A 17,619-nucleotide genomic window follows, 5' to 3' on the forward strand; every position below is an offset into this window, starting at 1 on the left:
CAACATCATCAACCGCCAACTCCAAGGTATTTTCAGGTACTGTTGTACAAAGCAATCTTGGCGCTAAGATAACTGTAGTGAGTTCGCATGGTTTTATGCCACTTTTGACAATATTCAAGCAATATTCTGGGGGGGTCACTAGAAATGGGCTTCACACATTGTACCCATGTGGGGTTTCGAACCTGGGTTTTCTGTGTTGTGAGTGAACGCTTCAACAACTAGGCTACCCCACTGCTCCTAAGGTAACTATAATGTGAGCATACTGACAATAATCTCAGCACTAACTTTGCTTTGCACAATACCATCTGGGCATGAGAACCGTTTCTTTGAACAGAAAACAACAGGTTTATGTGTAACTGTTTAATGGTACTCTCATGGAAATATACAACCAACAATTCAACACAAGAGACTCAATTCCACATCACAGTTTGAGTCTAGTAATATTTAACATCCAACATTAAAAAATAGATCATAATGGTTTTGACAAAAGAATTTAAGCAAAATCCCGTAGAAAACACTTGGATATTTGTTACATAATTTGACCATACACCTTACTGCTATAGTTATAAGTCTATTAACTGTTAACCTTCATTGAAAAGCAGTAAACATATAACAGATGGGTCACTTCTCATGTTGTGTGTGAAATATGCATAACTTTGTGTAAATTGTTACTTATAAGTACAAAAAACTGTACCACAAAATATTATTTATCATGATAATTATATAAAGAGTGAATGTTCATACCCTGATTGTAAGCATGACAGTGAGTTCTGCTTTCGTAATGGGAACTTTGGTGTAGTGCAAAGCTATTGTAAATATTTAAAACTATCTACGTATCAAAATAGATAAATCTTGTGATCATTATCCAACGTGATTATAACAACATTTTGAACAAATTAAGTTTCACCTGAAGAAGAAAACATTTATCCATCAGTACAGCATGGCTTTCTCATGGCAAGATAACAATGAAACTTCAATGTCTCACATAAAAAATATCTTTTTTTACAGACACTAAAATAATTTGTAAGTAGAATTATATTTGGACAGACTGCAGTTGAATTGTATACAGACAGACCTCCATGTTTGTGGCTCAGCTGAGAAACATAATACCCAACATGACCACCTTCAACCAGGTGAATGCTAAGTGCACTTGTACTCAGACCCTCAGTGGGTATGATCACAGACCTCACAAAGTGAAGGCAAACCTTCCCCGTCATCAGTATCTCCATTCTGTTATGATGATTAATGTGATCCTTTTTCTTGCAACTTTTTTACAGAAGTGGCAAGTCACTTCTATCGCATTCACTAACTCTTAACAGAGTATTGTTTTACGCCGTAATAACCATCATTTCAGCAATATCATGAAAGGATACTTGAATTTGACTTAACAAATTGTACCCATGTAAGGAATCAAAGCTTGTCCTTAGGTACGACAAGCAATGTTTTAATCACTAGGCTACCCCCCACCATCTTTTTCACCATGGAATAAACAAAATTTAACCACTGGTCACAAATCTTTACAAGTGTCCATCATAACACAAAATTTACAAATCAGTCTATACATGTCTGGACATATTATGGATTCAATTTTCAAAATGTCACAGTGACAAAGGTATATAAAAATTACCAGTCAGTTATCAAATAATGCTTTAGTTTCATGATGCTTGAACAGAATGTTTACTACTTTGGCAATATTCCAGCAATATTAGGGCAGGGGACACCTAAAATGGGATTCACAAGGTGATCAAGTCTGGGTCCTCGGCTATATGAGCGAATGCTTCAACCTCTGGGCTGCACCACCACCACCCCTTATACCTCAGGAAGAGATAATATGGGTGAGTACTACTTCATCCTATAATGCTCGGCAGTGATTGGACTGCTCCTTGCAGAACTACCTCATTCAAGATATATTTAGAAAGCAGTGGTTGTGTTCAGGATCACCTTATCATGCCAGAATGGAGATACTCTTGACTATGGGGAATGGATGGCAAGAATCTGCCCAGCAGAAAACTAGACTTTCTTTCATGAAATCATTACATCACAACACCATATCAAATTACATGTCCAATTAGTTGACACTGAATTGAATAGGCAGAGATCCTGTCGCACAACTTTCACATTAGAATGAACAGACAAATCTTTAAATCTAAATTAAAGTGTTGAAACAGGTTGGAATGTTCTTATGTTCTTCACATACAAGGATCATGACAAACAGAGATTACAGACAGCAAAGATTTGGAGGACATAAAGCATGACATTCTTTTCAAAGATCTTCTACTCTTTAAATGCATAAGAACACATTAACAAAAATACAACCAGATGTTACCATGGCAACACTGATGAAGAGAAGCAGGATGACAGACAAAAATTATGATCAACAGCTGATTACTCTTTACTTTCACCTTTACAAATGTTCCTTTCACCAACTACATGATAATATGACTACATCACTGAGATGATCTATGAGCAGTCATACCATCAAACTAATCAACGGTTCATTTGAAAAGAAAAAGACCAACTAATATGTGTATCTAATCATTTTGATTCGATTCTTGTAGCGTTGTATCACTTAAATGATCACTTCATTTACACTCATCTGTTGATAAAAAGTGAAAACTGACAATATTTTAACATGGCGATATCTCATGAAAGTAGGCACATTAGGCAGGTGTGATCACTGTGGCAACAAGGAGGTATCACCATGACGACAGCAATACAAAGGATGCACACTAACTTGGAACAGTAAATCCCATCTCCTCGAGAATACTCTTCGGTTCTTCAGTTTCCTGTCGGGAACGGAGAGACAGAAATGAGCAACAAAACACGCCAAATCAAAATGAAAGCACAAAGCACATGAAACTAGATCCCTACAAATGATAAAGCATTAAGTCAAAGCAATGGATGATAGCATTTGAATTTCAACTTTGTCATGTACTACTACAAGAACATTCATGCTGATGATTTCTGAAACACTGAAAATGTTAAGCCTTACGATAATATTTCAAACTGAAAATTATATATATAAGGTATAGATTAAAACAAAAAATAAAACATAAATCTTGCTCAACTGTTCAGGAAATTATTTATGTAGACACCATGATTTCTCACAGTCGTGACAATTTGATGGACAGACACACATGCAGATTTCATGCACTCCAGCAGAAAGCACAACAGGCTACAGACAGGGGCAAAGCATTGCTCATTTCAAGTCTCTCCATTCCTCAGACAGGGCAATATGATATTAGTGTGATATATACATGATATTGACATGCTTGGCCTACCAGGTTAGTAATCCATGCAGTTGTTAGTACACTGCAATAACTGGCATGCTCCAGTGGTGGATGTGTGTGGTATAAACAATCAGGGGAAATGGGGTGTTATAGGTCAGATTTATGCTTTCAGTCGTGTATATTCCATTTGTGTTCAATACATGTGTCTAGTTTCATGTCATTTGTGCAGCTTCATGCCACAAGTGTCAAGCTTTAAGACATATGTCAAACTTTCAGTCACACATCCAGCCTCTTGTCCTGTGTTGTCAAGCCTCATGTCACATATCAACCTTCATGTCACACGGCAAGCCTTGTTTCACACATCAAGGTTCAAGTCACATGTCAAGCTTCATTTCAAGCCTTGTGACACACATCAAACTTCATGTCACACATCACGCTTCGTGTCATACATCAAGCCTTTAATCTCACATCAAGCTTCAAGTCACATGTCAAGCCTAGAAACACATCAAGCTTCAAGTCACATGTCAAACCCTGAATCACACATCAAGCTTCAAGTCACATGTCAAGACCTGGATCACACATCAAGCTTCATGTCACACGTCAAGCCTTGTGTCACACATCAAGCTTCAAGTCACATGTCAAGCTTCATGTCACATGTTAAGCTTCAAGTCACACGTCAAGCCTTTGTCGCACATCAAGCTTCAAGTCATGTGTCAAGCTTCATGTCGTATATCAAGCCTCATGACACGTGTCTAGTTTCATGTCAAATGTCAAACTTCATGCCACATTGTCAACCTTCACAATACATTGTCAAGTCTCATGTGACGTGATCAAGTTCCCGTCACTGGCATTACATGTGGAAGGTGGTTGACATCGGCATACAAGGTTCTCAATACATGGGAACAGAGATGCCCCACAGAATACTGTTGCAGACTAACAAACAATATTTGGGGCTCCACAATAACTTAGGGACATAAACTTGCACACATCCAAATATAGGATTACCTAAACCTTTATTAAGTGGAGTCAATTCTGAAATGCAAACAACAGACTGACCAGACCTTGTAAACCTTGATATGCATGGTAAGAGTGACTTTCAAGCTTCAAGTATTCTTTTTCAGACATGTCATGTCATCAGTAGATAATTCTGAAAGCAATCTTCTATCAGAAAGAAAAGACATCAAACTCATGGGACTGTTTTTACCAAAATTCAATCCCTGAAACTGTAGGGCTATGATTCAGGTATAGATCCAGTGGGGTGCACATGTGTTTGTGCACCCCTCTCCTCTTCCCAATAAAACTGGGCAACATGGCACTCAGGAGAGGTCAGTGACAGAGGTCTTCCCATGCTGGAGTAATGTTCATCATCCTAACAATATTCATTCAGAATCATCCTCAACTGTTCATGCATCCATGTTGTTGCTCCAGACCCACCCACTCTACCTTCACTACTCCCTGTCTCACTCGTGTTTGCTGCACATTTCAAATGACTACTCAAAATACAACTGTTCCTTGAACTTACATTTTGAACATCACTTCAAAACTGCTGGGTGACACATATCTATTTTCATAACAAAATCAAGACAGTTGAGGTTGATTCAAAATAATTCTGGACTCTGAAGCTGTTGTCATTTCACTGGATGTCAACATCTCAAAAACCAACATGTCATGGGGAAATAGTTTCATCATGGTGAAAGCTGCAATATCAGATCTACATTTGTTTCCATGAGCTTACTATTTCCTTCTTCTAACAGAGAAATATTGTCTGTGACTTATTTTCAGACTACAAACTTCACACAGCTACATCCAGTCTGACCAGTAAAGACTGGTTTCAGGCAGGCAGTACTGATTCACTTCATGCCAAAGTTTGAATTCTGTCATAACCAGTTTAGTTCATTTACCCAACGAGGGAGGGGGATAGCTCAGTGTTAAAAGCATTCGCTGGTTATGCCGAAGACCTAGGTTCAATTCTCCACATGGGAACGCAATTCTGGTGTCTCCTTGCCATGATATTGCTGGAATATTGCAGAAAACATTGCAGAAAACCTTACTCGATCACTATTTCATCATCTGAGATGAGTTCTTTGAGCAATACGGACAAATCTATGGATAACTATTTCTTGTATTTCGTGAGTGTCAAAAGATTCTGACAAAACATCGTACTCACTAAATAAATAACTTGTTCTTAATAAAATTATCTGTATCATGAGACATTGACACCCAACATTTGAATGAGACACACTACAGGTTCAAGCTATAGTCTCTTTTATTGATGGGATTGCAAGATATATTCATAATTTGGAATATTCTCCCTCAAAACACAAATGTAAATCTGATTCAACAAACATCATCTCACATCCTTCCTGGAGACTATTAGGGGTGGAAATAACCCATTGTCCAACATCTCAGTCGAGTGCACCTGTATACAGTTGACTTTCCAATGTTAAATATGTTGTTTATTTAAAAAATGAACACCACTGACCAGTTTAGAGGACAAATGATGAACATGTACCACAGTAAAGCCCTACAGTCTGTTTGGATCAAAAGAGGACCATTGAATTGCAATCTGATCATAATGAAAACATCATACCAACTTCGAGTTTTTTTTTGCAGAATTTTAGCTCTAAAACTTAAAGGCTGTTTAACAATCTATCATTAATATAGTATAATTATTCGCTATTTGTTATGAAGGAGGAGTGCACAGAAAGGGACAAAACATTCTGTAAAAACCTCAGAGGTGGTATGATGTTTTAATTAGGATCAGCATTTCATTGAACATTTTATGTTTATTGTTTTGGAGCTGCAATTCACTGGTCTGCTATTGAGCCCAAGGGACTATAGCAATTTTAAAGTTATTTCCACCCCTGGACTATCCATCCGTTCCCATGAAAGTCCTTATAAGAAACACACAACAAGCAAGTAACATACACAACTTTATTATGCCAAATTGTTCATACAGATTTTACATGCAGTAATTCACAGTGATAGCCAACTGTTGCACGAGAGGCAAACTGAGATTGACTGAGACTTGATCTTATTTAGTTTAGAAAAAAATTAAAGCCACCTCTCAAAATATATTTGAACCTTATGACGATAATCTAAAGGGGCTTGTGCACCTAAGAATCAAATATACTGTTGAACACTGAAAAGAGATTTAAATAATTCTGAGAAATTGAATTTTCCACATTTTTTTTACGAGCTATTTATGCTTATGGCATTAAAGAAAAAGATTTTCCTGAACAACACCGTCTACAAAAAGTTCTACCATCTGAACTGAGATCACAATAGAGAGTTTATTAGATGTACACATGGACAAACAAAGACAAACAAAGATACCGGGTTCTAGCTATTTTGGAAGCTTGTGATTTGAACCATCTGCTTATATTGTTACAACACTCTACATTACAAGATATGTGTTAAAAATCTATTGCCATTGATCTGGTCTCCACACCCCCACTGTAAAGTGCAACACATCGAACAAAATCCAACAAAACTTTTACCAGATTCACAACGCAAGCTTATAAATGAATATTGTCAATACTCCAAAACAAAATAAAACACCTGCCAATGTGCAAAAAAATGTCAATGTTTGTGATAGAAATGATCATCATTTCGTCATGGAATTCAGTGCATCTGTTAAATAAGATTATATCTGTGTTGAATACAAATCAACCTTTAGACTGTAAACTGACGTCGATGGCGTCCAAAACACAAAATAGCAGTGGTCATGAGAGTCATGTGATTGGGTCATGTGATCACACCTGATGGTCACATGACTAGGAAGCAATTCTGTGAGCGATCATCCTAATCCATGATCTTCGAAGAATCCTTGTGGGGTCTCCTCCTGGGAAAGGAGTTGGGATTTGTTAAGTAGTCATAGCAACAGAAATATCAAACTAAATTTAGCCCTGTCTTGAGGAATGGTAGCGAAGATGACTTGCTTGTCATTGTTAGAAACTTATTGTCACTCCAAAACTAGAGAAAATACAGAAAGGTCTACACAAAAAATTATTCATAAATATCTGTAATTTTAGAAACATTTCGAGGTGACGATTTGTCACGAATTTGCCATTATTGCTACAGCTCGGGCTGTTACATATATTTTCATGATATATTACAGAATTAGAAAGAATGCTCTCAATCCAATCCAAGATGCAGTACAAAAAAAACCCCCAAAAATCAACCCTCGTCAACTTCAGTAGCCGTAAACAATCACATCATGGTTAGACTGAATCAATAAATTCCATTTTTACATGTAGCCACATTTCTTGGATTGATGGAAAACCTCATGTTGTACAATGCTTTGGTTGAAAACCTCACGTTGTACAATGCTCGTATCACACAGTCAACTGCTTGAATCATCCAAACCCCAACTACAGGAAGGTGAGGGCCTCACTGATTGTTATTTTCTTATGATTTTGTAAATTTCAGCTCTTGGAGGACTTTTCAAAACTTCTAACAATGACAAATACAACCTGAAACAAAACCAGGTGGTGCTGCTCTAACCAGTCTACTTGGGGTCACCATCACCATGACTACCAGAAGACAAGGTCAAAGATCAATGACTGAACACACAACATAGAGAGTAAACAGTCAGACTAAATTGGTTATCCTTGCATTACATCACAACATAAGACCCTGTGATCAGCCATGATGGAACTGACACAAAGGTGGCAAACATTTATGTCTTTCACGGATAGAACATTCTATCATGGATAGAACACAGATGCAACATATGCTATATTTGTGATTACACTTTCTCGATAAAAAACACAGGTTTAGTACTTTCTGGTTTTGTGTCCCATCAAGGATTTGAACCCACTCTCATAAAATTAAAAAGGCACCATATTACCAACTTCCAAAGTCAGCAATCTAACCCACTCAGCCGCCGAGACTTTGAGACAATTGGAGGAGTGACTGGCAACTGGTTGTCAAGATCACATATTCTGTTCTCATCTGACAAGCGCGTATACCTCTTACATAGATAGTGAAAGAATTATGGTGTACAAATGCTAAGTAAGTGTACATTGTCGTTATTAGCTAAAAAGTCATACAAGAAGACTAGTCCTGTGCTCATTTATGGTTTTTCTTCTCCCATTGTTACATTGTTAACAATCTGCAAAATTCATTTAACAACAAAAAGTTTACAAATAACACAATTTTCTAATTCAGAAAATCCTGCCATTAGTAAATTTAATTTAAATTTTTAAAAGAGTAGCAGCGTTTTTTTATGGAGTGATTGTCAGATAAGTGATAACAGAAGCCTTTATGTAATTATATGCTGGGTATTACAAGTAATGTGCACTTCACTTGTTCTAATAAGATCTAATACATTCACTCAACATATTAGGTCTAATGTTGGGCTGAGTGATGTAATTAATCTCTGTTAGGTCTGTTATGATACTTATATATCAGTTAGTTTACATTACTTTATATCATATCATACATATGGTTATCCATATTAGTTCTTCTAGTTCATAGTAAACCATAGTATAAAAAAGAAAATGCCTGCTTATTTGTTTTATATCACAGAATTAAGCACCCTGCTCTTCAAAGCATCCCAAAATCAACAACTTAGACCGGCTTCCAATCTCCAGGCCACTTCCATCCCACGTCCAACCTCTGGGCCAGATTTAAGAATTTTCTTAACTCCTTCATTAATCTGTGAGTAATCTCTTCATAAATCACCTCATGGCAAACTTTACACTAAACTGTATATCATTTCTTTCCAGTTACCCAAAGACCAACTGCTATATCATCTGTAGAAAACTCGCATCTGGATTCTCACCAACTCTTAGACCAATTAATCTCTACAGACCTACAGCCAGCTAACATCTAGATCAATCACTATTTCATCTCGTTCCCCATCAAGAATTCTACTCCAACTGTTGCACACTCTCAGTCAGCCCATGAACAATTTCTAAACAAATCAACGGATAAGTTAGTCACTGAAGTTTTAGTTTCAGCATGTTTAAACCATCCGTACATTACTGCTTGATCTCCATTAAACCATCTGTACACTACTGCTCAATCTCCATTAAACCATCTGTACACTACTGCTCGATCTCCATTAAACCATCTGTACACTGCTGCTCGATCTCCATTAAACCATCCGTACACTACTGCTCGATCTCCATTAAACCATCTGTACGTTACTGCTCGATCTCCATTAAACCATCCGTACACTACTGCTCGATCTCCATTAAACGATCTGTACACTGCTGCTTGATCTCCATTAAACCATCGAACACTACTGCTCGATCTCCATTAAACCATCTGTACACTGCTGCTTGATCTCCATTAAACCATTCGTATGCTACTGTTCGATCTCCATTAAACCATCCGTACACTACTGCTTGATCTCCATTAAACCATCTGTACGTTACTGCTCGATCTCCATTAAACCATCCGTACACTACTGCTCGATCTCCATTAAACGATCTGTACACTGCTGCTTGATCTCCATTAAACCATCGAACACTACTGCTCGATCTCCATTAAACCATCTGTACACTACTGCTTGATCTCCATTAAACCATTCGTATGCTACTGCTTGATCTCCATTAAACCATTTGTACGCTACTGCTCGATCTCCATTAAACCATTCGTATGCTACTGCTTGATCTCCATTGAACCAATCTACATTAAACCATTTAACTTGACCATGTCTATAATGACAGCTTCACTTTTTGTCCTACAGCCTGACCTCTCACAGCTCTACAGTTTATCACAGATGTAGAAATGCTATTGTGCTATGAACGCTGTGTGGATTGGGATGCTGGAGTTACAGATATTCTTCATCTGAATCCATCAATTATAAGTAGAATTACAATGAGTTGAAAGAAAATCTGTTAGTAAACTGTCACAGCTTACTGCAAATTATTTTAGTAAATCACACCATGCCAGCTACTATGGGATAACAGACAGAAAAAACAGACTTTTAAACCTGACAGCACAGGGGTGGTCTTGAAAGACTAATTTGTATAATTGGACGATTATGTATTCAAAACCATTACCAATTGATTACAGTACTAGCAGCAGACAATGAATACTATCATGGTTGTAGATCAACCAAGTCAAATTGGGTGCACATGAGTAGTAGGCAAATTATGCTGAGGAACAATTACATATAAGAGATTGAAAACGATAAAAAATGTCCGCCTATGAACAAAGAGATGTTTGAAATAAAAACATAGCACAGTTTCATTTTGTAAGTTGAAGTTCTTTTTTTTTCATATATAAAAATGTTTCTGCACTAACCCATACCAGTAATTTCCTATCCTAACTTCTGGAACAAAAGTGCATGATTTGGAAGTTTTTTCTTTACATTTTAAAATATATTTTTGAATTTTTTAAAATATGCTTGAAATTTTACCTAGAATCAGTATCATAGATGCTGCAGGAATATTTTTGAATCACCTGAGTGAGTAGAAATGTTGACAACACTTTCCTTCACTGACATGATCTTACTAGTCTTTGAATTCCATCCCCTCCCCTCCCTACCCCCACCAGTCTTATTCAGATAGAAGCAGGTGCTTTTATTTATTTATATTGTAGAAATGATAGACAATGAGAGACAGCATTCACATGAGAAGATGCACAACTGATATGGAAGTCTGTGACAAACACAACATAACACTTTCAAACACATTCACACAGACCGCAAACTGACCCAGCCGGTTGGTGACTGAGAGGTAGTATGCACTAGACTGGGTAAAAACGTAGAGGTAGTTGTCATTCCAACATTCTCAAAGCAAGAGATCACACATCGGTCAACAACTGTTGTCCTTCATGGCAAGCTGTTCATTTCACTTGTCAATGTCACAAACATTACAGTTTCATGTGGGGAATTAGGGAATTATTTAACACCTGTTTCAAGATGACTTAGACTCACTATGAACCAAATGTGTATTTCATAAATGTTTCTTGCTTACCATGGATTTTCTCAATATGCAAAGTACAAATGACATGACTAGTGTTTCATGTACGATAGGTGATTCATTAGGGAATGTGTTAGTACCTATGGCAAGATGTTGAGGAAATATGACGGAGTAAATTTGAAATTCATAAACTTTTCTTATTTACCATTAATTCTTTTTGTGAAGGTATAATGCAAAAGTAGAGGAAGTATATGCAATCTGATAATGAGTGAAGCATATACTATCTGCATTCATCAGGTACGAGGACTTACTCCAAGTCATGCTGGGAAACTTGTTGTTTAAGCACAAAAGAATTTCACACCTTTTGAAATGACATCATAAATGTGACTGGGTCAGTGATGATAAGCTGCAATGGATATTCTCATTTATAAGGTAATGATGTCATTCAGTCACCAGAAGAGACAGTTCTTGCTGATTGTTATAAACATCAATAACTGTTTCATGACTCACTGTGTGGTGCAAAGGTGACAGATTTAAAATTTGCATGGCAAACAAATGATGTAACAGGTGAAGGTCAATTTTTCACACTGTATCTACCCCTCCCATTAATTTTTCTTTTATTGACCTTCAAATATTATTAAGAATTTGTCAAGTTTACATTCCAAGCATAACCAGGGTAACACATGGTAGCAAGTACTGATTTTGGTTTTTTTGTCATAACTTACAAAATATCATATAAAAAAGTATTAGAAGATATCACAAAATAGGTTTGAGGAGACAAATAACATGATACAATACCACATGACAAAGTACTCTTTACAATAACTTAACATAGCCGTATCGGATGAGTGAAATAATTTAATACACATGCTAACTAACCAACAGGCTAATCAAAGTAGCACCATCTCTTTTTGAAAATCCCTTTATTAATGGCTACAGATTTAATCCTCACAACTGTCAGTTAGTGACATTGACGTGTGAAACCAGAGCCTGCCATGACAAGGGAGACAACTACGACATGAATCTCCAAAGCCTCTCAAATGAGCAGCGCTGCGATGAGTATTAAGGGCTAACCTGTGAAGTGGATTATGTTAATCCATATTCTTTAAGTGCAGTTTCTATCGCTTCATCCTTCAAATCAAAACAACCATTAACATTCAATGGATAAATATGTGAACAGGACAGACATTTAGGAAAAGATTAAATAATTCTCATTGGAAGTGCCCCAGATAATGTAAAACAAGTACAGCACAAGAACTAGGACTTACAAGATTACAGACCAGGACTTACAGCATTACAGATTGTCTGAATCCTTACAAAAAAATACCTTCTATGAAAAGACATTAACATATACTTCATGCACGGACCATTTAATCGAAAGGCCACATTTCTGTAGCTGCATACTGAAGACCAAAAAATGCATGAAAAATATTAAATCTAAGTTAGTATATCAGTGATCACACTTGTGGCATGCTAATTGCTATGAAAAGAACCAAAATTGCACTACTAATTCAATCAGTTTAGAACACAGGCACTAATATGAAATCCAGTGCTTCTGGGTTACAAACGGATACCACCCCACTTACACAATGATAAATTTGGAAATTACCATCAAATATGTCTCAACTTTACTTTGGCCTACTGTTAAAATCAAATTTCTATTAGACAAGACTGTAACCATGGTAAAATGGTCCACAATGTCTTTCAACTATGATTTATATAGTTATTGTGAACTCTTCACATTTGTGCACATAACAGTTTGCAATAGATGAAACTGTGCAAATAGCTTTCCTCACAGGTAAATGTGATGAAGAAGAGAAAAGAAGTTGGTTATCAGAATAATCAAAGCAATGAATAACAGGATGAATGGGATGTCATCTTGGTTCAGGATAACTCCAATCTGAAAATCTGAAACTGCTGTCAACATGCCAAACATGCTTGAACATACACTCCTTAGCCAATCCCAACATGCTCTGGGTCCTGGATGCATGTTGGTGAAACATCTTGCTTGTATTTCCTATGTAACTGTGGCAACAAACCTACCAGTGCATTGTGGGTAGTCTATCGATAGCAATGACATGATGCAGCTTGAAATTTTTGGAAAAGAGTGTTCATGAACAGGAAGTACATGCTGCTGGAACGTGTTGGTTAGTATTCATCAAAATTCAATTAGCAGGCACGAAGCATCATTACCAAGGTTAACAACAAAAAAACCCTTGCCAAACTACAAAACATATGCTTTATCTTGCTTTCATACACAGAATTTCTGGCCAATGAGAATGATATTTTCTTTCCACATGATGACTTTCTCTGCATGAAGAAATACGATCAAAAGGAATCTACACGTCATCTACTTTTTTGATAGCATTTCAATATTTCTTTCGTGTTTTGTGATTATTTTTATTACAAGTAGAAAACTGTTCAAGCAGAAATGAGAAAAGGCAATGCATCTTGAGTTGTAGGACATGCGTTAATGCACTGACATAAAGCAAGAACGAGCATGTTTTAGTGTTAACACACAACACACCAATGTCCACAAGAGGCAGGGAACTAACAAAATCAGAGCTGACAATGATGTTATAATATTATACAATCTGTCATTTTTGGGGTCCATGGTGAAAATGTCAATTGAATCAATGAGTGCTAAGAACAACTGAACTATGGGACAATAATGACTTGTAATTCCATTTTCTCAAACACTGAAAAATATAGCAAAACCTTTTGGTATTGTAAGAGTTCTTAAAGAAAATATCAGCTCTCCAATACGACACATGTAAAGCTTCATGAGTGTTTCCGTCCTCATACAGACATTGGTACTGCGACTGGAAACTTTTGCGTAACCTGGAAGATAGTCTTACCTCTTGTAATAGATCTTGTGCAGCTATGGCCTTTAGCACGTTCTTCTTGCTTGTTTCCTGTACTTCTCCGCCAAGTAGGAACTCGTCCAACATAAAGTAAGCCTTCTCGAAGTTAAAGATTATGTCTAGCTCACACACCTGAAGACCAATCATGGGAATAATATACTGATCCACTTTGGACAAGGCTACTTTTTTCTTTCCATGTCATAAAAGGATGATTTTCATATGTTAAGCATAAATTTTAAAAATCATATCTTACCATCCCTATCTAACATCCAGAAGAATAATATCTGACTGTTTAACATATTTGATTTCAGCTTCTCATTTTTTTTTTTGCTGTGAAGTTGAATACATAAGAAAGCATACAACTGTATGGATAACACCTCCCTTTTATTGCATATTAAAGAATACAACTTTATGGATGAAAACTTCTTGTTTATAGTGAGTGAGTTCAGTTTTACGCCACACTCAGCAACATTCCAGCCATATGGCAGCGGTCTGTAAATAATTGAGTCTGGACCAGAAAACCCAGTGATGAACATCAGGAGCATCAATCTGCACTACATGACATGTGCCAACAATGACAGCCTGACCACCCGATCCTGCTAGTTGCCTCATACGACAAGCAGGGTCACCTTTTATGGCAAGCATGTGTTGCTGAAGGCCTATTCTACAACGAACCTTCACGGGTCTCATGGCAAGCATATGCTGCTGAGGGCCTATTCTACAACGGACCTTCACGGGTCTCATGGCAAGCATGGGTTGCTGAAGGCCTGTTCTACAACAGACCTTCCGGGTCTCTCGTTTATAGAACACAGGAATGTTTGGGTGTAGGTTTTTACACTGTTTCAAAGCTGAAACGTGACTACCAACTAAAACACTGACAAAAAGTAGAAACAATAACTTGAGTCTACTAAGGTCACATGTGTCACTGTAGTTTACTAATTAGCATAAACACACTTAAGGGGAAAACTTACACTTCCAAAGTACTTGTCTAGTAGTTCGACATATCTGTGTATGATTTCCAAAGTAAGGAGCTCATTGTCTTCTGGTTCTATAGCACAGCAGAAGTACAAACTGGCATATCTGCAGAAAAGAAAACGTAAATGACATAACCTTATTTAAGTACATGTCAAGCAAATTTACTTGGTATGTGGTAAATGTACATACACTTCTGTGATTAGCCGACATTTCGTCTCATCGGAATCCAGCTTACTAATCACGACAATGGCCATGGTGGCATTGTAAATCATTTCGACATTTTGTAAGAGATGAAATCATCAGGCCATACTAGGGTTGTAACAATGCATGAATTGAATTGTCCATGAATTGCAATTGCTGAGTCTATGATAGCAATTAATCGAAGGTAGAAATGAAAAAACTTTCCATGCATCAATAGCATGTCGGACTATAGCTAGTTTAGCAAATGATTTACAATGATAAATTCATGGCACAAAATACATGAAGTATGGATGCAGACTTGCAGCTTCATCGAGTTCGTGTTTCAACTGTTTACTTGATCATGCTTCTTCTCACTTATTTAAAGTGACTGAAACTACTTCAACTTGTTTTCATTTCATACAATCTGTATACCAATTTGGGAAATGACTTTAAACGAGACTATTCAAGGACAAAGATACTATTGCAATAGTATTGCAATTGCTGGCCGCAACAGACTATTGTCATAGCAATAGTGTGTTGTAACAGGCTATTACCATCACAATAGTTGTTTTCCCCTCAATTACCACCCCTAAACCATACATAGCATGCAGTAAGCACTGAGAGAATGTTGCGACAACTGACATTTGTCATGTAGGGATAGTGTTTAAAATTTAGCACGACCATAAGAAAAATAGAAACGAAAAGAAGTTATGTTTACATTGAAATGTTTTAGGTATGAGAGTTCACAGATCCCTAGATTGAAAAAATATTGCAGCAACTTCATGACATTCACACCCTTCATTTTGAACACGGTGAGTGAGCGAGCAATACTCCAGCAATATCATGGTAGAGGACACCAGAAATGGGGTACTGAACCCCGGTCTTCAACACTTCAACCCTTGCCTCTGCCCTTATCACTGTCAGGCTAATCCATTACTGTGTCGGTGGGGATCTGTGTTTCACAATTATGTCTGTGACAGAATACAGGCTGAAAAAAACCTTTTTGTCAAGTTATAGACATGAGATCATTAGAACATAAGGTTTCACCTTTTATAAACAATTTTAAGATCTTTCCATTCAAGAAAGCTGCACATCTTTGGTTTCCTGGCTAAAACCATTGTGACTAGTTCTCGGGTGATCTTCTTTTTGGTCTTGTCTGTGTTGGCGACATACCACTTCTGTAGCCGAAGTTTGCCTTGTCGGCTGAACAGAAGCATAAACTGCATCTGAAATTAAACATAACACAATTAAGATCATCATCTTAGTTCTTGTAATTTGAATGATGATGTACTGGTCATAACTGCATTCTCTTATTGCTTGGCAGTGTCTCTTGGAAGCAGACTGATGCCCAAGCAAACACAACTTATCACACTTCATTCTCATGGACAACAGCCTGTATTGTATTTACAGATACATAACTTCCAAAGAGAGATAAAATGGACAAATGGCTCACATAGTGAAGAGAAAACTAGGTGCTATAATACAAAGTATGTTGAGAAATTCATAGAGACTGAAAGAGCTGTTATTTTTTCAGGTTTCAATGTACATGATGAGTTGAAACAGATCCTGATTCAAACACTGATGGTTACAGATGAAAACTTTATTTCTGTTTGACTTGTAAGCTGAAGAGTAAATATAAAATATAATTTTATTGAAGTGAAATCCATAAAACTGTAAATTTCCTTGTTCGCATTAGTAAATTGAGTGAGTTAAAATTTTACATCTCATCAGCAATATTACAGCCAAATAACGATGTTTGCATTTGTATACTTGGACAATCTACTACCACAGGCTCTTTACTAGTGTGGCATGCGAAAACATTAGGAAAATGTTAACTCTTCACTCCTATTCCCTATTTGCATGTGAGGAGAATACTGAGTTTCCCTGCTCATTGTACAATAATTCGATAAACTGTGTTTCTTATGGGAAAAAATAATGTTTAACACCAGTAAACTGAAAATCTATATACAAGTGATGCCTAGTGTCAGTTGGCATTCATAATCCTTACTACCATAACATTAATATCCTCCATAATTCAGGGTTCCTTGATAATTGGAGCAGGACTTTACATGAACACCTTTACACGTTTAATGACACTGTATAGCATGGACATTTGAACTACCAACTGATGCAATGTACGTGCAATGTAGAGTTTACGAAAAACATCAGCGAAAATTCCTTCAACTTTAACTGTAATTATTGGTACATGGGCGTGGCAATACGCATATGTAATACGGTTCGGCTTAAAACGAAACAGCATCACATCATATGGAACATGATTACATTAACTTATACTTTGTCATATATTAGCTGAATATTAGATGACATAGGTATCTAACTATTAATCAACCTGCTTACCATTTTCAACACTATGTTCTGGGCTAAAATACGTCGCAAAATACAAAGACAAATATCACATTTTGCACAGCTTCCAGCTCATTATACAGGATGTGTTGTATGTCATCATTTGTGTGAAAAACAAAAATACGA

At 36.8% G+C, this 17,619-nt stretch overlaps 1 protein-coding gene across 4 annotated transcripts; it reads right to left on the reverse strand.

Annotated features, from left to right (window-relative positions):
- Positions 1-345: 345 nt before the first annotated feature.
- On the reverse strand, positions 346-17,609 carry LOC137281830 (AP-1 complex subunit sigma-2). Of its 4 annotated transcripts, none has more exons than XM_067813459.1 (6): positions 17,488-17,591; positions 16,177-16,355; positions 14,946-15,054; positions 13,969-14,106; positions 12,185-12,241; positions 346-2,786 (listed from the first exon to the last, which is right to left on the reverse strand). In XM_067813459.1, the coding sequence occupies exons 1-5, from the start codon at positions 17,488-17,490 to the stop codon at positions 12,197-12,199; spliced, it is 474 nt and encodes a 157-aa protein (XP_067669560.1). In that variant the 5' UTR covers positions 17,491-17,591; the 3' UTR covers positions 346-2,786; positions 12,185-12,196. The 4 variants fall into 4 exon arrangements, with proteins under 4 accessions (XP_067669560.1, XP_067669558.1, XP_067669559.1 ...); XM_067813460.1 differs by lacking the exon at positions 346-2,786 and adding an exon at positions 6,099-7,074 and having other exon boundaries at positions 17,488-17,585; XM_067813457.1 differs by lacking the exon at positions 12,185-12,241 and having other exon boundaries at positions 17,488-17,609.
- Positions 17,610-17,619: the final 10 nt, after the last annotated feature.

This window comes from Haliotis asinina, chromosome 4 (assembly GCF_037392515.1).
Source record: "Haliotis asinina isolate JCU_RB_2024 chromosome 4, JCU_Hal_asi_v2, whole genome shotgun sequence".
Taxonomy (NCBI): Eukaryota; Metazoa; Mollusca; class Gastropoda; order Lepetellida; family Haliotidae; genus Haliotis; species Haliotis asinina.